The sequence below is a fragment of the Lycium barbarum genome, chromosome 11 (assembly GCF_019175385.1).
Source record: "Lycium barbarum isolate Lr01 chromosome 11, ASM1917538v2, whole genome shotgun sequence".
Classification (NCBI taxonomy): domain Eukaryota; kingdom Viridiplantae; phylum Streptophyta; class Magnoliopsida; order Solanales; family Solanaceae; genus Lycium; species Lycium barbarum.
In genome coordinates, this window is record NC_083347.1 from 24429523 (window position 1) to 24450081 (window position 20559).

At 33.3% G+C, this 20559-nt stretch overlaps 1 protein-coding gene across 1 annotated transcript; it reads left to right on the forward strand.

Moving 5' to 3' along the window:
• Positions 1-2553: 2553 nt before the first annotated feature.
• Positions 2554-12401, forward strand: LOC132618703 (transcriptional regulator STERILE APETALA-like). The gene is made up of 3 exons (XM_060333711.1): positions 2554-2969; positions 9957-10500; positions 11665-12401. Exons 1-3 carry the CDS (start codon positions 2763-2765, stop codon positions 12246-12248), a joined length of 1335 nt encoding a protein of 444 aa, XP_060189694.1. The 5' UTR covers positions 2554-2762; the 3' UTR covers positions 12249-12401.
• The last annotated feature ends 8158 nt before the right edge of the window (positions 12402-20559 follow it).

Genomic DNA, 20559 nt, shown 5'->3' on the forward strand with positions numbered 1-20559 from the left:
GAACCTATGTCTTGCTTTTATAATATATATAGCTATAGATTTACAACTACTATGAAATATTCAAAACCACAAATTTTAAAAGCCTTCAGTTCATTCTCATACTCTACAATGATTCAAACTATATATGTAACATAAATCGAAATGATGGTGTAAACGAGCAAAATAAACTTTGATAAAAATCTAGGGGTCACAACAAAATGTTTAATGGGGTTATATATATATATATATATCTGTGTGTGTGATTATAATAATTTGAAACCCACATCTTCCTTTAATCTTCTCCTGGGCACAGGATTAATGATGGATCCTCTCTAATAGTTTCCTCGAAATTAAAGGACGAAAAGGAAGAGTAGGAAACCAATGGTCATCCCATTAAATCTTAATTATGCAAAATAAAAACCTTTAAAAGGCATATTGTTTAAAGAGTTTGAACTTCTACGTGTTATCAGTGTGAAAACATTATCAGATCATCTAAAAAATAACTCAAATTGTTCATAATAAAAATTAATAGCTTAAAAGATAGAAAAAATTAAGACGCATGCTGCAAAATATTAAAAACCGGGATATACAATTAAACAGTTATCAGTCACAGTCTCACACTATCATATGGAGTATAATATACAGAGAACCTTCCGGTTTACGTAAAGTTCTTAATCTTATTATTGACAGTTTTCTTTTATATAAGCATGTATTCTTATAAATAATCGCATTGCAAAGTTGCGCCATATACGGCGCATGGCAAAGGATCATCGAGTTGCAACATCTAAAATGATGAACATAATTTGTGCTTTAATTTTATGTAAATCATGAACCTATCTAGCTAATATATGATTAAATAGAGACTAGCTAGAAGCGATAATGAAAATACTCAAATTTTGCCTACTGGTTTCATAAAGCGTGATAGTTTGGTCTGTTTCAGACTTTTGCATCTTCTTTTTTTAATTTATGTAAGGAGATAATCAATTTAATGCCCATATTGTCCTATACATTGATCGATCATTTTACTCCAATGAAGAAGGGTAAAATGATGAGTGAATGTTTCTCTACAATATCTAGTAAAACAGGTGATTTGATCAAAATATCCAAATTGTTACTCCTATTTCTTTAGTCAACAAATTGGGGTGGGCAATACCTAAACAAGAATTTATTTTAAAAAAATTATTTGTTAATTTTCGAGCACAAATAGCTACTTACGTACTTTATTGAGAACGAACAATAATTTAAGTGTAAGGAAATGACAAATTAATTTCCCCAACTATGGTAAATTATAGCCCAAGTTCAAAAAATATACAAGCATAAAATAGCGGGAGTATTTCTCTTTTGTACTAAAGCTTATTTCATATAAAATAGTTTCTTGGTCATTTGCTTATCGCAGTAGAGAGGGAGCATGCTTCACATTAATCATTTGTTTAATTGGAAATGATATCGGCTGTTCTTTTAACGAAAGACTAAGTTTTTATTTTTTTATAATCACATGGTATTTGGAACTCAAAATTCCGATTAATTTAAATTTACAATGCAAAAAAATCATTTAAAAAGGAAACACTCTCTACCAAAAATATATGCAATTCTAAAGCTCGAACTCCAAACCTTTCACCAAGGATAGAGAGAAATTCTATCCATTCTACCATATCCTTTAGGGGTCGTTTGGTTGTTGATTAGAGTTATAAGTATTATTATTGCAATAATTAGTTATATAGCTAGGGACTAGTTATTCATGTCTTAGTTATTTCATGCATCTTTTAACCTGTATAAAACAATACATAAGCAAACATCTAAATGATGTGTTAATTATGTACTTGTAAAAATAATAACCAGACATTCTAATCGGTGGTTCAAATTTTATAGAAAGCAAATAAAAAGCTACTCACTCTGATTCAATTTGTTTGGCTTGATGCGAAGTACGATGGTTAAAATAACTAATGTTTGGCGTGAATTCGGAGTCTCAGACATAGAATCTTCAATTTTTCAAAATAAATTTAACAGATTTAGAAATTACATAAAAAGTATTATAAGTTACAATAATTAACAATTAAAAATAATTAGAAGATATTTGAAATAAATTATGATAAAGAAATATCCTTTGACTATCCAAATTAAGTAATTAGGATAAATAAATTGAAATCTAAACATAATATTAGTTATGTTAGTTTTAATGGATGAATAACTCCTTTTTCAAACGGCAACACTGTCAGTAAGCAATAAGTAAAATACAGGAAAAAGGACACATATAGCAGTGGTAGAGAAAAGAGTCGTCCCACTCGGAATTCCAAACATGTCAAATAAGTACAACACTCAAAAGAGCAATAAAAGAAAGTACACAGTAGATTTAAAGGTGTTCCACTTTTCAAAAAGCAAAATAAAAATAATAAATAAATAAATAAAAAAGGACGTGTCGAAAACACCTGAAAAGGATCATGGAGAAAGGACCAGACCAACAGTCTCTTCTCGCCATATTTGAATGTGGTCCGAACCACGTTCTCCCTCTACCGCCGCCTTTAGCTAGACAGAATTCAACAAAACCTACCAATTTTCATTTTATGTATTTGTTACTAAGACCTCTATATATTCGCTTATTGAGCTTTGTAGTGGTAGAACCTCGTAAACCAGGCTATTGCTTGACTTGCTTTTCTTGTCTTATGATATATTGATAAGTTCAGCCCTTGCTCTTGCCTATAATAAGAGGTCAAAGATCGAGTCGCCTGACGTCGTCTGTTTGTAGTTCTTGATTCACTTAGTATTACATAGCCAAATTCCTCATTATGTCGTCATCAACTTCAGAACAAGTTGGAGATGGAGGTAATGGCCGTGGAGGAGGTTCTTCATCTCGGAGACAACGTAGAGGTGGTGGCGGAAATGGTGTTTGGCCGGAGCCATTCTTGGAAGCTTTGGCCTCACAAATGGCCATTGATACTTCCCGTTCCATTGGTCGTCTTGCTGCTGCTCAAGCACTCTCTAATATTTTCCAGGTACACCTCAATGCCTTCCCCCAATAATTAATCCACAGAAATATTATGATATTTTAGGATTTAATTATAGTGTATGATACTATCAATATTAATAAGTATATAAATGTATAAACTATGCCATGACAGTTAATTGTAGTTATACTATCTTAGAGGCGGGATCAGAATTTTAAATTTACGAGTTCTGAATCAGCCACCAAATTCATAGCTGGTTTTACTTCGATTCACAATAAAATATTTAAAAAAAAATTCTAATACAAATACAACGTCTAAACAAAAGTTACTAATTCAGATTTGCGCCCCTAAGTTATCTTAAGGAAATGATCTCTTATGATCAATTATAATGACTCCTACAAAGGTCTTTGTGTATTTTATACTATATTTATCGAATTCCTATAATACATTTCGCTGATATTATGTGTAAAAATATTATGTAAAATATGAAAGAGTGGGGTGTGAGTGAACGAGCATTAATGTGAAGTTAATAATGGGGGTTTCGGTAATCTTGGTAACTCGTCAGGCGTAATCTTATCTTTCTATAAACAGAAAAGATTAGAGATATATAATCATTCCATTGTAGGATGTTTGGTCAAACCCAACCCGTGAATAGTTGTAGGGAGCAACTAGATTAATATATAGAGACAAAATGCAGATTTTGCATTGAAGATTTTACTGAAAATGTAGTGAGTGTTCATCAGTGCATAAATGAAATGTTGAAATAAGTAGCTATTCACAGAAACTGGAGATCCTGCAGTGCCATTAGGGTGACGAATCTGAGCAGCAGAAAGAAAGTCTTTTCAGGAACTCTGTACTTGTAGATTAGAACTCTGATTTTTATTTAATAACTGTGTGTTCGGCCAGCTTACGTGCACATTGACTAATTTTACGGATACTTGTAGCTTCCACCACACAAATATCGCTGAGAATTGCATTTGAAATCTCATGATTCTCTTTTTTCCTCTTTTGCATTTTCCAACTTCTATTGTTAATTTTCTTCTCATGTATTTTGAAGGAAATATTATATTGTTTGGACTCTTTAAAAATAATGTCGCATGCATATCAGATATTTCAAGAAAAAGTTATATAGGGAGTAGTATTTTTGAAGAATAATTCGACATAACCTTTAGTATTTTTGAAAAGTCCGATCAACGTATGAGAAATATGCAGTAAATTAAAGCATCTTGACCTAAGGTTTGTCAATCTCATGGACAGTCCTTTTCTTGCATATGGTTGCATCTATGCCAAAAAAAGTTCTTATGGTTAAATTTGAATTCCTTTCCTTTTCATTGCATAATCCTTTTTAAGCTCTAGAAATGAGAAATCCCCCCAACTTTTTGACTGAACTTTCTAAGATATCTATCACACTCTCACTCCATTAAGTGCAATGCATTTTTTTTTTCTTTTTTAATTTGACGATATAATATATGTTACAGTAGCTTGTACTCCTATTACTTCAAAAAGATGTCTGAAAGAGACCGTTGAGGTCTCCTTTTTATTGATATCATTGTTAACAAACTAGTTTTCAATAATAGTTTGTCTTTAATTTATCGGTGTATACCTTAAACTTTTTTCAACATTGATCTGTTCTCTTTTGTCAAGGTGAAGAAAGATCTTCAACTCCTTATGTATCAATTTATACTAACACTTTTCGCTTTTTGAAAGTCAAATAAAAAAGTTTTTGACCGTGATTTATTTGTATGTCCTTAATTTAAGTATTTTAAATTATTACTATTATTATTATTATTATTGTGACTTATAGTACTTTTTATTTAATTTTTAGAATATGTAATTATTTTTCAAAAAACTTAAAAATGTGTATGTCTAAATTCACGATCAAAATTAAATAAAAAAATTTGACTCACAAAATCTGTCACAAATTGAGACCGAGGAAGTAATTAATTTACCAAGATGGTTGGTTAATATGATTCCACTACCGTACATGGAGACAAGAACAATGAAATATCCAAAGGAACTTTCCTTTTTAGTACTGGCTTGTTGCTTTGAAACACTAACATTAATGATATGCCGTTTCCTCATTATCCTTTGGGTAATCATGGTATGTTTTTTGGGTCTTACTCTCTCTTTGTTAGGTGGGGATTTACGATTGTTGAGAAAAAAACAGTAAATACCGATCACCTTTTTCTGACTGTAGGTACCAGTAAAAAGTTTAAGCATTATATGCTCCGGATTCTTTTTGTTAATAATTTTTTTTTTTTTTTTGAAAAAAACTACACTATATCCTTTGTCTGGTTCCCATAAAAACTGTTACTATCAGATCTATTTGCATATCTAGTATAGATGATCTTGAAATGAAGACGTTGTTACAGATTCTTTATTTGTATGTATTCTTGGACGTACAACTAAACTGCATACGTAGCTCTCTTCTCTTAAAATAGTGCATGAGGTAAGAGCCCGTTTGGATTGGCTTATAAGTTGCTTATAAGCTGTTTTCAGTTTTTTTGAGTGTTTGACTGGTCAGCTTAAAGTCATTTTGTGCTTAAAATAAGTTCAAAAAAATAATTGAGCCCATTTGACTTAGCTTATCTAAAGCAGCTTATAAGCTGAAAACAGCTTATAAGCCAAAAAAAATAAATTAGACTACCCTAACTTATTTTTTTTAGCTTATAAGCTGTTTGCAGCTTATAGGCATAAGCCCATTCAACCAGGATCTAAGTCTAGATGAGTGTATATATATGTACTTATAAACTTGGAGTACAGTAAAGGTCCTGCTTTTGTTTTTATTTAAGACGTTTAATCATTGGCTATTTGAATTGGCTCGTTTTGACTAATTCGACCTCTTGTTATATTAATTTCTATCAAAGAGCCGAAAACCTTTCTCATATACACACATGTTTTTTATCTCAATTTATGTGACACTTACTGTTTTTTAATTTGTTCCATAGATAATGTCACACATTTTTATGATTAGAAATAACTTAACTTTAAAATTTCTCATTTAGCCTTAATAAAATGATTTATATTCACACAAATGTCCAACGTTTATTTTAGATCACAAATTTTATAAGTCTTAGATCATAAATTTCATAAGTCTTTTTTTCTTAAATTTTGTACTAAGTTAAATAGTGCTACAAAAATTGAGAGGGAGTGTGTATATATATATATGAAATTTTGTTCAAGACCAAGCATGTCTAAGAAGTAAGATTGCCCATTCCTGGTCATTAATTCCAGACTAAAATAAGTCTTTCCAGTTTTGCTGATTCAGATTCTTGGCTGGCAGTCCACTCTCCCCCCTTTTCTCCCCCATTTATTACACTAGTTCATGAATCCAATTTCTGCCCCCTCTTTCTCCAACCTTATCCATATAAATAATACTCCTAGTAGCTACTTGTATATCTTATGTTATCCTTTTGTTTAGGTCTTATCCTTCCCTTTCTTTAATATGGGACATCTCCTTTTCCTTGATCAGTTACACAAGTCTGTGGAAGGGGCAGCATAACTATTATGGCATGAACAATAATTTCTGTCTAATCACATTTGGTAACAGATAGGTTCATTAAACACATGAAATCTTTCTTATAAAAAAAATTCTCTATCTCTATTGCTCGAACTTTAGATTTTAATTAAAAGTGAAGAGACTTTAACCAATATTAAGTAAGGTTGAATCTATCATTGATATTACACGATTGACGGAACTCAATAATTTTTTGTTTAAGTTTTTTATTTGTTTTAAAATTTTATTAATATATACGAGTAGTATATAAATTGTAATTTTAAACCCTAAAATTTTGAATTCGTCGGTCAAAGAAATTAGTGCAAGTTGTTGTAAAAGCTAAAGGTATGTTGAGATTCTTTGCTCTTAACGAGAGGGTCCGTTAGTAACCTTTTCTTGGAAACGAAAGAGAAAAGGAGATGTGTCTATTCTGTTTCCAAAAACCAATGTATATAGTCTTCCTATTCCAAAATAAGCGCTCCGTCTCAAAAAGATTATTCTTCTTTGACTTGACGCAAAATTTAATAAATAAAAAAAAACTTTTAAAATATGTGGTTCAAAACAAGTCTTAGATATTTGTGTAACTGTAAATCATCTCATAAAGTTAAATCATTTCTAAATATAAAAATGTGACATTCTTTTCGAGACAGACTAAAAAAAAAGATAGTCTTTTTGGGACGGGAGGAGTATAATTTTAGCTCATTTCATGCTCATCAAGAAAAATAATAAATATAAAGTACTCCTTCCAGTCCAAAACATTTGAGGTTTTAGAATTAGGCACATATATTAAGGAATTCACTTACTCCAAAAAAATTAAAAGGTGTATTTACTAAAATGTCTCTAATTAAGAGAGGTTTTGAAACAATAATAATAATTAAATTTGTTCATTGAATTAAAGATGTGTAAAAAGTAAATTTGGAAAAAGAATAAAATACCTTCTTGGTAAACTATATTTTGGACCGGAGGGAGCATAGTTTACTAAGTTATCCTTATGTATTAGATGTTTCTTGATAATCGAACACTATTAAGAAAAATAATTTTTTAATATAATAGTATAATTGAAAATAATTACTATTTTTTGTCTTTAATTTCTAAAATGACACTTATTTTTTTTTTTTTTTGGTCAAAGCGACATTTATTTTGAACGGAAGGAGTTGTATATAATGGCCTGTTTGTGTGAAGCTTTTTAATTTGATGGGGTTTAATTTGGATATGCTTGTATGTCTGTTTTCCAATTTTTTATTTTAATGGGATGAGGGACCATAAAATATTGAGGAGAAAATCTCCGCCTTATTTAATTTGATGTATGCATGTGTCGAAGTCAATCTCTTTCTTTTGTCAGTTTTGACTCCTTTTCCCTGTCGCTTTTATCTATCGTCTCCGTAAAGAATAATTGTAAATTTTAAAATGTTACTCATAAAGATTTTGGGTTGAGAAATAACTCCTTTTAATATCAAAAGAAAGAATTTTTTATTATTTTTATTATAGCATTAATTACATACAACCCTGATTGGATGCTACAATGTTTGTGAATATTTAGAAAAGAAATTAATGTAGCTCAACTACAATAGTGAAATAATTTTGCTGTAATATAATCTCGACTTTTTGGGGACTACGTCAGTGATTTTCTTCTCGTTTGTTTCCCTGATAGTGATAGTAGTAGCTAGGTCGATGTTGTAGCTAATATATAGGAGTACTACTCTTTTTTTTTTTTCCTGACTATCCCTGCATACCTCTCCTTTTCTTCTTCTCAATTCATTTCATGCAATGAGTTAAAAACATAACGAGTTCATTTTCTTCTTAGAAGATTCCCTTCTCCAAATAGCATAGGCAGATTTTACTCTATAATAAAATTATAAATTTTTTTTTTTTTTTTTTTTTATTATATAGGGAGTAGGGAAAGAGGAAATGGGGAAAGGGATTACAACGTGAAAATTCGAACCCTCACCAACAAGGTGAAAGTTCATATAGGAGTACTACTCTTTTTTTTTTTTTTTCCTGACTATCCCTGCATACCTTTCCTTTTCTTCTTCTCAATTCATTTCATGCAATGAGTTAAAAACATAACGAGTTCATTTTCTTCTTAGAAGATTCCCTTCTCCAAATAGCATAGGCAGATTTTACTCTATAATAAAATTATAAAATTTTATTCTTTTTTTTTTAATTTTTTTTTTTATTATATAGGGAGTAGGGAAAGAGGAAATGGGGAAAGAGGTTACAACGTGAAAATTCAAACCCTCACCAACAAGGTGAAAGTTCAGGTAGCCAATCAACTGAGCTACTAGATCACTACCATTATAAAATTTTATTCATTATTCTTATTTGCTGTGGTCAAATACCTTTCCCCCTGTCTCACGAGATGGTCATCACGTGAAACCGTCGTTTTGGAGTGAAAATCCATACATGTGGGGGGAGTGCCTGCCATGACTCCATGGTGACAGCTTAGTTTCTCTCTAACCTAATAAATTACTTATAAAGTACGCTAAAGGCGCATGCCAGTATTATTCCCTCTTTACTACCTCATATCGTGATTTGCATGTCTTTTCTATCTGTCACCTTGCATGCCTCTCTGCTTGACAGCTCTTGGATTTCGGATACCAAACAACATTTTGGGCAAACATTTTTAGTAATTTGAGATGGACTTGGCATTAGCTTCACTTTTTCGTGTTCTCAGTGTGCTGATACCTATATTTTATAGGTTTAATTTGTTACAGGTAGCAAGTGCCAACTAGAACTGCCAACTAAAACTTCTATGACTCCGTCTGTATTTGACTAATCACGAGTTCTGAATTTTTACTTATAATAATAGTTCTCGGACCACCTTACACTTAATTTCTTCTATTCTATCTGGTGGTATTTGGATGAGTTATTAGAACTCATCAAAAAGTGTTGCTGCATTTGTGTCGAATTCTCCTAAAATACATTATTTTTGAAAGATCCGATACGTAGCTGATGACATTTTAGAAGAGTCCGAGTAACATAGGTATTTGGTGCGTCCCACCATCACAAATTAGTTTCATATAACTCTGCCTATTAAGAGCTAAGATATTTATTTATTTTGACTTAGTAAAAAATTACTGAAGTACTAATTGAAAGGATTAATTTTACAAGAAAAATATGACATCAAATTCAATTTGTGCATCATTTTTAAGTTGGAGTAACACTTGAGCACATCCTGAAATAAAAAAGTGCATTATGTCTTGAAATTCTAATAAAACTCAAACGCTAATAGACCAATCATTTTAGAGTGAAATAAATGAATTAAATTGACTTTATAAAATTGAAATTTATATATTCAAAAACTTTACGAAAGATACTATACAGTGCAATTAAATCTTTTCAAGTCAATACTGCAAAAAAGCACATCTTGAAAAATTGATCAAAGTTTACATTATTTATATCTCGAGAAGTAAAATATAAAATAAATTGGGATGGATGGATTTTACTTTTTATTTTATTTTTTATGGCCGTATTACATAGGGAAATTTGGAATTAAAATTCCTGAACTTTGGATTTGGTGTATAACATAACATTTTCAGGTTTGTTCAACATGGAGAGCAGTGTCACGTTCCGATCTTCTCTGGCAAAACTTAACACGCCAAATATGGAACCGCCACCACCTTCTTCGTCAAACATGGCACGACGAATACATTTACTGGCACCAAACTTCCAACAACTTCCACCAACATAGATACACTTACCACACTCTTCATTTTACCCCCACAAACAACAACAACAACAACGATGGTCTTTCTTGTCGTCGTCTTGCATTATCCGATCACCATTTAGCAGCGGGGTTTTCTGACGGTTCGGTTCAGTTGTTTCATATACCAACTAGGGTTCATTTGTCTACATTTCATCCACAACAACGTGACAGGCTTGGGAGATACTCTAGGGCTGTTTCGGGGATTATTTTGACGGATGAGAAGGTTGTGTTTGCTTCATTGGATGGTGATATACATGTAGCAGTTATTGCCGGGGCGGAGGCTCCGCCCCACCGTGCTCATTTAGGAGATGTGGTCAATGATGGCGCGTTGGTGGATTTCACCGGTTGTGATCGGTGGTGGGTTGGTCTCTATGCAGGTGCTTGAATTTATAACTTGCTATACTATTTTGTTTACTCCCTCTATTTCCTCATAATTTGACTTGACATAAAAGCTAATACTAAAAAATATTTTAAAAATTTATAGTCTATTAAAAATGTTATGATATTTGTATGATTATAAAAAATTACCATTAAAAGCATAAATGTGTTATTTTGTCAGAACAGACTAATACAGTACAGTACCAAACAAAATGAAACGTACGGAGTATCGCGTGTGGCAATCAGTTTTGCGTGTTAAAGTATGTTTAAGCAGTGAGGGGTCGTTTGGTAGAAAGATAAGTTATTCTAAATAGATGGGATTGGGTGAGATAAGATGGGATTACTAATCTCACCTTATATGTCATCCCATCAACATGAGATTGAATAGAATATCAAAAAAGTTATCTACCAATCGAACATAGCATTAATTCCAATCTCATTAAATTAATAATCCAGCTCATTCTATCCCTCCTGCCAAACGGCCCCTGAATGCTTAAAATTTGTGGTTAGTAGATTCACAAGTTTAATTAGTTTATCATAAAAATATTAAAAACGAAGTCGTTGGAGATAAACTGGTCAAAATTCTTGACCAACGTAACTAACTAATTATGGAACGTCAGTGTGAAACAGAATGTCGGTAATTATGATGCTAAAAGCGTAACACACTTTGTCCGTCTATCACAATTTGCTTTCAGATTGGACAGGAAGATTTCTCAAAGAAGCTTTGATTTTTTTAAAAAAAAATTATTACATGAGGCAAGAAATTATAAGGTGGGGATTTAAATCCTAACTAACAAGATGACTTTTCCTAAGGAAGAGGTTTTGATTGACTTTTCCTTGAGCAGTGTTTTTTTATTTTAAGGAAAAATGCTACAGAGCTACAGTATTTTGAGAAAAGAAACTTCTAAATTTTATTGATTTGACTTAAAAGTCAATGAAAACGGAACTTTAATTTGAAGCTTATTCAATTGTTGAATGAAATGTCGTACATGTCTTGCGTCAAGGTTGGTCTGGAGTTACTATCCAACGTAATTGCCGGTTAATTTCTCATCATTAATACAATCTACTATTCTGGTAAATGCTAAAATCAATTATACTTTCAATTAGTATTAGCGTGACTCGAGTTTCACTACATGTAACCTTTTTTGTGGACAATACTTCAGGTGTTCCGGACCGTCCATTTCACATATGGAATAGTGAAACGGAGGAAGTAATCTTCGTCAACGGCGACTTAACCGATCCCGAGGCAGTAAGGGGTTGGCACCTCCTCACCGAGCTAACCGAGCTCGTGGGCCGGGTCCGGGTCACGACCCAAGACACTGCCGTGGCATGCACGGGCCCGCGCCTTGTAGTTATTGACTTACGTAACCAAGGAATGATACTCCGAGAACGATCCTTCCAACGAGGGCTCATTGTGGGATCTTTTGATGCCACGAATGAGTCGCTCATGGTGGTGGACGGTCGGGGTGTCTCGACCGTCCTCAGGGTTGAGAATTTGGAGGAAGTGTGTAGGTTTAACGTGAGGGGAGCATCTCAACGGGGAGTTAGTGGGTGCCTGAATAATAGTGGGTATGGAGTAATGTGTGTTGGAGGGGTTGTTAGGGTTTGGGATGTAGAACGTGGTGTGTATCTTTATAGTTTAAGGGAGAGAATAGGGGAGGTAAATGCCATGCATGCAGATGAAAGGCATATAGTTGCTTGTTCTAGTGATGGTACTATTCATTTGTGGGACTTTGGGGCTCAATAGCAGTAGAATATTGGGGTTGTTAATTAGGACATTGCAGTTTGCAGTTTCCTAATTGGTATAGTTGAAAACAATTAAACTAGGCTCGGGGGTGGGGATGGGGTTGGGTGGAGGGATTTAGGGTTCTGGGAATTTTTCTTCTTGGGTAGAAATGAAGCAAATCTGAAGCTCTATAATTTGAATTTTTTTTTTCCCCCTTATTTTGTTCGGCAAACTTTGTCACGTTCAAGTTTGAATTTTTCAAAGTATACATCAATTTTCAGTTGAAGCCACATTGAACGTATTATTTGTAATCCGATGTACTTTATTTAAGTTAAAGATAACTTTAGTGCATATCATTGGAATCATTAGGATGTAGCCAGTCACTTAAAGAGATTATTTATCTGCTTGAACTTGAAAAGCCACAAAAAGAGGAAATCAGTCGCTAAAATCGCAAGAAAGCGTGCAGCAATCCTGAAAATTTCGTTAAGTTTAAAGGCATTAAAGCGGAGTCCGGAGCCAAAATGGCATATTTTTACAGCAATTAGATCAAAATAGGCTGTCTTTTTTTTTTTATACCCAAATGGGTATTTCGTTGATCATTCAACGAAATACCCCAGTTACTGTTCATAGCAGCAACTCTTTTTTTTTTTTTTTTTGCTATTTCGTGGATTGTTCCACGAAATAGCTTTTTTTTTAATTTTTTTTTGCATTTCGTGGAACAATCCACGAAATAGTTTTTTTTTTTTTTTTTGCTATTTCGTGGATTGTTCCACGAAATAGCTTTTTTTTTAATTTGTTTTTTGAATTTCGTGGAACAATCCACGAAATAGTTTTTTTTTTTTTTTTTTTTTTTTAATTTCGTGAAAAAAATGATTTTTTTTTACATATCACGACACAATCCACGAAATAGATGTTTTTTTATTTTATTTCGTGAATAAAAAAAGAAATAGGAAATTATAATTTTTTTTTGTTTTTGCATTTCGTGTATTAAAAAACGAAATAGGATAAATTTTTTTCTAATTTAGTTCGTATAAAAAGGAAATTGGAAAATATATATATATATATATATATATATATATATATATATATATATATATATATATATATATATATATATATTATTTCGTGTATTAATGAAGGAAATTGATTTGTTTTTTTATTTTTTTTGCTTTTCGTAATCTAATGAACGAAATAGGTTTTTTTCTTTTTTGTATTTAGTGAATAAAAAAACGAAATAGGAAATTATATACATATATATATATATATATATATATATATATATATATATATATATATATATATATTATTTTTGCATTTCGTGTATTAAAAATTATTTTCCTATTTCGTTTTTTAATACACGAAATGCAAAAATATATATATATATATATATATATTTATGTACCAATGAAATATTTCGTGGATTGTTCCACGAAATGCAAAATAAAAAATAAAAAAAAACATATTTCGTGGATTGTTCCACGAAATGCAAAAACAAAAAAAACAGTTTTATTTATATTAACGAAACTGTTTTATTTTTTAATTTAAAACGGTTTTTTTTTATTTTTTATTTTGCATTTCGTGGAACAATCCACGAAATATAAAAAAAAACAGTTTTTTTATATTTTTTTGAAATTGATCTTATATATATATATATTTTCCAAATTGATTAAAAGCCATTTTTTAATTTTTTTAAAATATATTTTTCAAAAAACTTAGTGTTTAACTGTAAGGTTATTTTAGTCAACTTTATATATCGAGAAAATTAGTCAGCTTTATTTTCAAAAATTGAAACCGCAGAAGTGAAATTGACATTCACAGATACATGATCCCTGGATTTTTACGTTGAAATCTATTGCGTATCATCATCTTATAAGTAAATAAAACTGAATGTGATAAAAGGCGTTTTTTTAAAAATCGGCTCTGCCGGCGGTTTGTGTGCATACATCTCGGAAAAATACCCAAAATCAAAAAAAAAAATCGCGTAAATCGGACGTCTGAGCGCAAAGTTATGACCATCTAAAGTTTGACGACTTTACAACTAGTTTTTCTCCCTATATTTTTTAGAATTATATTTATATTTAAAATAAAGTTATGTCTTGACTTTACAACTATTTTTTTTTCGTTTATTAAAAAACGAAATAAGATTTTGTTTTATTTCGTGAATATATAAATGTTTTTATAAATGAAACACAAAAAAATATATATATTCATCCTATTTCATTGGTACATGAATGAAATATATATATATATATATATATATTCCTATTTTTTATTTTCCTATTTCGTTTTTTAATACACGAAATGCAAAATATATATATATATATGTATATAATTTCCTATTTTGTTTTTTTATTCACTAAATACAAAAAAAAAAAAAACCTATTTCGTTCATTAGATTACGAAATGCAAAAAAAATAAAAAAACAAATAAATTTCCTTCATTAATACACGAAATAATATATATATATATATATATATATATATATATATATATATATATATATATATATATATATATATATATATATATATATATTCCAATTTCCTTTTTATACGAATGAAATTAGAAAAAAATTTATCCTATTTCGTTTTTTAATACACGAAATGCAAAAACAAAAAAAAAATTATAATTTCCTATTTTTTTTTTATTCACGAAATAAAATAAAAAAACATCTATTTCGTGGATTGTGTCATGATATGTAAAAAACAAATCATTTTTTTCACGAAATTAAAAAAAAAAAAAAAAAAAAAAGCTATTTCGTGGATTGTTCCACGAAATGCAAAAAACAAATTAAAAAAAAAGCTATTTCGTGGAACAATCCACGAAATAGCAAAAAAAAAAAAAAAAAAAAAAAAAAAAGAGTTGCTGCTATGAACAGTAACTGGGGTATTTCGTTGAATGATCAACGAAATACCCATTTGGGTATAAAAAAAAAAAAGACAGCCTATTTTGGTCTAATTGCTGTAAAAATATGCCATTTTGGCTCCGGACTCCATTAAAGCGTTTCGTTGCTATCCGATACCCTGGCAGGGTCCTTCGCACTTGACTCATTTTTCAACCGTTTGGAGTAGAACTCTATACACTTCGATCTCTTTTTCATTTTATTTGGCACTATTTCTTTTATTAGCCTGTTCCAAAGAAATAGCGCATTCATAAATGTTTTTAATGAGAAGCTTTAGTCACACAAATACTATGGTAATGTCTAAAACTACACGTTTTAACAGTTTTATAGATTGACAAATGTTTTTGGCACCTATAAGACTATAGGTTTCAAAAGCCTTTCCTTTTCATATTAAACTTTGCACCAAGTAAAATTATAAAACACCAAGTCAATCGGAGTGAATAATATATAATATGTCGAATATTGCTCAAAGAAAATAATTAAACCCATGCCACTATACGTACGGCCAGTGCAAAAATCATTGCACCCCAGGCATTTTCATTTGGCAGGTATATACCCTCCCAAATAAAAGTTTAAATTTGTACTATCATGATACCAATTGCTACACAATGTCGCACATAGCTGAAGCTCTTGTTTTGTTGATTCTTCCACATCGGTTGTGGATGGGTCTTTGGTCTCCTTATACGGTCTTGGACATCTCATACGGTCTTGGAGAATCTCCCTCATGAGCTAGCTTTTGAGATTTAGTTAGGCTCAAGCTGCATTTTTTTATCATGTTTTTATCCCAAAGTCATTCCAAGTCAATATCTAAAAGGATGGGAGATCAACTGGTATAGGGTAAAAACCGATACAACTTGTATCCGGTGAAAACCGGGGTAAAGTTTAGAGCCGTCTGATATGAGATCGAGGAAGCATACGGTCGTCACAACCGATATGAACGAAAATCGAGGGGTCGTGAGTACATTCAACTCCGCGTCAAAATCGAGGTTATTCTAATGAGCTTGGTTAACCCAAGCCTAAAAACAACACACTAAATATAGGTTCGGAGAATCAGTTATGGGGCAGGCAATGCGTCACATTACCGTTCTGCCATTTGCGCTGACAACCGTACGGGTGTCAGACCGTACGGACGCAGCCTTATCCATTTTAGAGTTTTTCTAGAAAGGCTTTTTCTTACATAGTACTAGGGCCAATTTGTTGTTAGCTATAATTAAAGGACCACCTCTTCTTTTTTTAAGTTAGCTTCTCATAATTCTACACATTTTGTAATCAGAAACTTGACAGTGAAATCTTCTTAAGTATTTTGGCTCGGTTAAAGAGAGCATCTTCTAGACCGGGACCAGTTTGCAGAACTCGCTAACTTGACTTTCTTAGTTTTCTTTGCTATTATTCATTAATATATTGCTATTTATTTGCTACTACCTTATACTATAAATTAATCTAACCACATATCCTACCACCCCTTACAAATTTAATTGTTATCCATTTTTTAGGATAAACATTTTGACGCCCCCCATGGGGCCTAGGATAATAGTGGTGGTTTAATTTATTACTTCTTCTTTCACTTGTTTTTCGAAAGTTTGTGTTTCAGATTCGTTTGAGATGGCAAGCAGTGGTCATTCCGGGCACGTGAACAACAACGAAATAGTTGCTGAAAACGAAAACAACAGCGAGTTACGGAACCTAAACGTGCCACCTGCTGACCCAGCTGACCCAAATGCTGTCAACTCGAGAGAAGGCCTTAACCACCATAATACCGTCAACCAGGAGAATGCCGCCCTTCCGGCCACAGACCCTTTGAATAGCCATAACTCAACTATTTTGCCTCGGGCGCAATCCCAGAAAACACCGGATAAGATTAATTTACGTTTGATATTTGAAATGTTGTAGAGCTCAGCTCCAGAGCAAAGAAAACAAAACAGCACCGGCGAACCCAAACCGAGCTACCGAACCGAGGAGAGAGAGGTCTATATAGTCGAAAGCGATGGGTCTGGGGCTGGCTCATCTACCGAGGTTCTGAAAATGCTCGAAACCTTGGCAAAGCTAGTTGATTCCACGGAAAAGAGGGTGGAAACATACAACTCTCAGGTGGATCAGATCCCGGGAGCACCTCCTAACTTGAAGGGACCAGATTCAAAGAGATACGTCCAAAGGACTTTCCCACCGAATGCAGCCCCGAAACTGATCCCGAAGAGGTTCAAGATGCCGAATATTCTGAACTATGATGGGACGACGGACCCGCAGGAGCACGTGACCTCATACACTTGTGCCATAAAGGGGAACGAAGTCGAGGAGGATGATATAGAGTCGGTATTGCTGAAAATGTTTGGTGAAACATTATCCAAAGGGTCATTGACTTGGTACGATCATCTGTCCGAGCATTCCATCACTTCTTTTGAGATGCTCGCAGATGCGTTTATCAAAGCCCATGCCGGGGCTAAAAAGGTACAGGCACGAAAGGCGGACATTTTCAGAATCACCCAAAAACATAATGAGCTGCTACGAGAGTTTGTGAATAGTTTCCAAAGAGAATGGATGGAACTTCTTTCGATCCCGGAAGAATGGGCGGCTCAATATTTCACTAAGGAACTCAATCCCTGAAGCTCAACTGCCTCGTTTAAGTTAAAGGAGAACTTGTTGGAATACGACGCGGTAACCGGGGCCGATGTCCATAACAGGTACGATTCGGAGATTCGGGAGGAGGATGATCAACTTGAATTTCCCTCCGGTCCGGTAAATGGAAGTAAAAACTCAGAAATATCGAGGAAGAATTATGAATCGGAGTCAAGGCCCTCGAGGGATAGGTATCGACCGTATTCTCAACCGGAGAAATCCAGCTTTAGGTCGGACAAGGGAAGAAGCAGCCTCAGTCATCTCTCGAGCAGAGGGGATGTCACGACCCGACTAGGGGCCGTGACGAGTACCCGATACTTGTACCGAGCACCCCTTGCCTCGTGTCACATTCTTATTACTAGGTGGCCATATGAACTATACCATACTTTTTTTTTGTTACTCGATATTAACGTTGATAGCATAATCATAAACATGGGCTACTAAATTTTACTAGCACCTTATACAGTGACGAAAACCACAAAAGTACAAAACATCTGACTATACATATCTGTCCACGAGCCTCTAAGCATAATACATAGCATCACAAAAAGGGTCGGATACTGCCGGGTCCGGACATGTACACAAAGGTAGTACCAATAAGCTGGAGCCCCGAAAGAACTGGAGCACTCTCAATATACCGCTGGTGGAGCTCCTAAGGATCAAGTCCGTCAACCTGCTTACCTGCGCGGCATGAAACGCAGCGTCCACAAGAAGGGACGTCAGTACGAATAGTGTACCGAGTATGTAAGGCATGAAAATAGTAAGGAGAGGAATATAAATTGCAACCAATAACATAATGAAATCATAGGACATATAGAGCGATAATAGAGTAACCTGTACATGTATGTGCCACCCAGGGCAGATGCCATGCATGCTAAGTTGTCCTTAAAAGAAAAACATTTGTGTTCATATATGAACATAAAACATAATATATTGCCGAGGCGTCGGCAGCCGATCCATTTAACCATGAATGTGTAAATATCCCGCGTCCGGGACGATATCAAGTCAAATACGGCTACATGTACCGTGTGTATATCCCAGCGTCTATAACGCTCTGCCCTGCTCCCTCCTTCCCCGTATACATATACATATATACATATATATATCATAGCATGCAAGGGAGCCCAAAGAGAAACTATAACGTTATCGGAGTGACGTAAGGTCGGTAGCCTCCGATTACATTATGAATTCGTCATAGTCGTCAGGCCTCACCTTGAAGGAACAATAATTATAAGGCGAGACTATCAATAAAGAATAACATCATGAGAGAACATAGAACAGGATCATAAGGTATCATTTCATGTACTTTGGAATCTTTAATCATGGAATCATCATTGTCATATTCATCATGTAAACATTCTCTTCCCTGACATCATCCATGTCATTGTAGAACATACTCATCGTCATTAAAAAAAAAAACTTACTTTGCCATAACCTTTGTTTTGGGAAAATGCGGGCGTTTGGAAAACATTTACGAGCTATTGGGGAGAAGATCATACCTTGGGATCAATAAATTAGTTAAACAACTATTGTTTAATAATCGGAATAGTAACTAAAAGTTTCCCTAAATTATAGTACGGAAATAAGCTAAATGGGACAATAGGAGGGATTTGGGAATAGTGGGCCCACCTCGGGTCAACCGGGGTGGCATACCCAAATTGCGTATAATAAGCTTCATGGAGTCACTTATGAAGGTTTTATCATAATCTGATTTCATTTGACAAGTTATAGAAGTAGGAGCCATTGTTTCAACAAGATATGAGGAATTTAATTCAATTCTATTGAATGAAAAAGGGTTAATTTCAATCTCGGGTGTCTAGGAATAGGATCATCCCCGAAATTTCATATGTTATATGTCATGGCATTACTTATAGGGGTTTTAAGGTAATCGGGTCCTCTTTATGCAAGTTCTAGAGGGTTAGAGAGGTTTTTCAACATTTTGCAAAATTTCTAGCTCAATTCTACTGAAGGAAAAAGGGAAAACTTTAAGTGCAAATTCCGGAGAATAGGGTTGTCCCCGAGGCTCGTACCCGACTCATTACGTCTAAGACATGCCATAGAAAGAAGGGTGAAGCCTTACATACCTCTTTCCGCTCCTTTGGCTATCCCGAATTCAACTCGCAAATCCGCCAAAATCTACAAATTGGTCAGGTTTACCAAACATGATTAGTGCCTTTAGAATTGAATTCTTAAAATGATGCTTGGCTACCGAAATTTCGGCAGCACTTCCCCTGTAAGATACTCCATCCCACCAAGTTCAACTTGGCCAATTTCAATCAACAACAATCCGGGAATTTAACCCGGCCAAACTAACAACACAATATCAACAACCATACTAACAATTTCCATATTCAATCCAAGTTACATTATATCAACTCAATCAATATACTACTTCCTTCAAAACCTTCCAACTCCAATAAGAACATTAACAACATTATAATTCATGTACCAACAACACCATACTAACAACATTATCTTCCATACATGCGAGAACATAGTATTCAATTCTAAATACTTCAACCGCAAGTCTCCAACTTCTTCAACTTCACAAGATTATTATGCATTCCTTAACAACATAGTATCCACAACACAACAACAACCAAAACACTAAATAAAATTGGCTCATCTTCTTTCACCATTTAACACATATATACGGCTATACATATAATATACACTACACGGCCACCACCCTACATACACAACTACAACCTCTCCAAAATCATTCAACTCCCATTATCCACATAACATTTACAACAATAACAACCAAATACTAAACAAAATAATCAACACATGATTCCTACACATGCACATGCATTC

Coding starts and splice junctions, on each gene's coding strand:
- LOC132618703 (XM_060333711.1), top strand. CDS start 2,763: ATGTCGTCATCAACTTCAGAACAAGTTGGAGATGGAGGTAATGGCCGT. Junction 2,970..9,956: donor CACTCTCTAATATTTTCCAG/GTACACCTCAAT, acceptor TAACATTTTCAG/GTTTGTTCAACATGGAGAGC. Junction 10,501..11,664: donor GTGGGTTGGTCTCTATGCAG/GTGCTTGAATTT, acceptor ACAATACTTCAG/GTGTTCCGGACCGTCCATTT.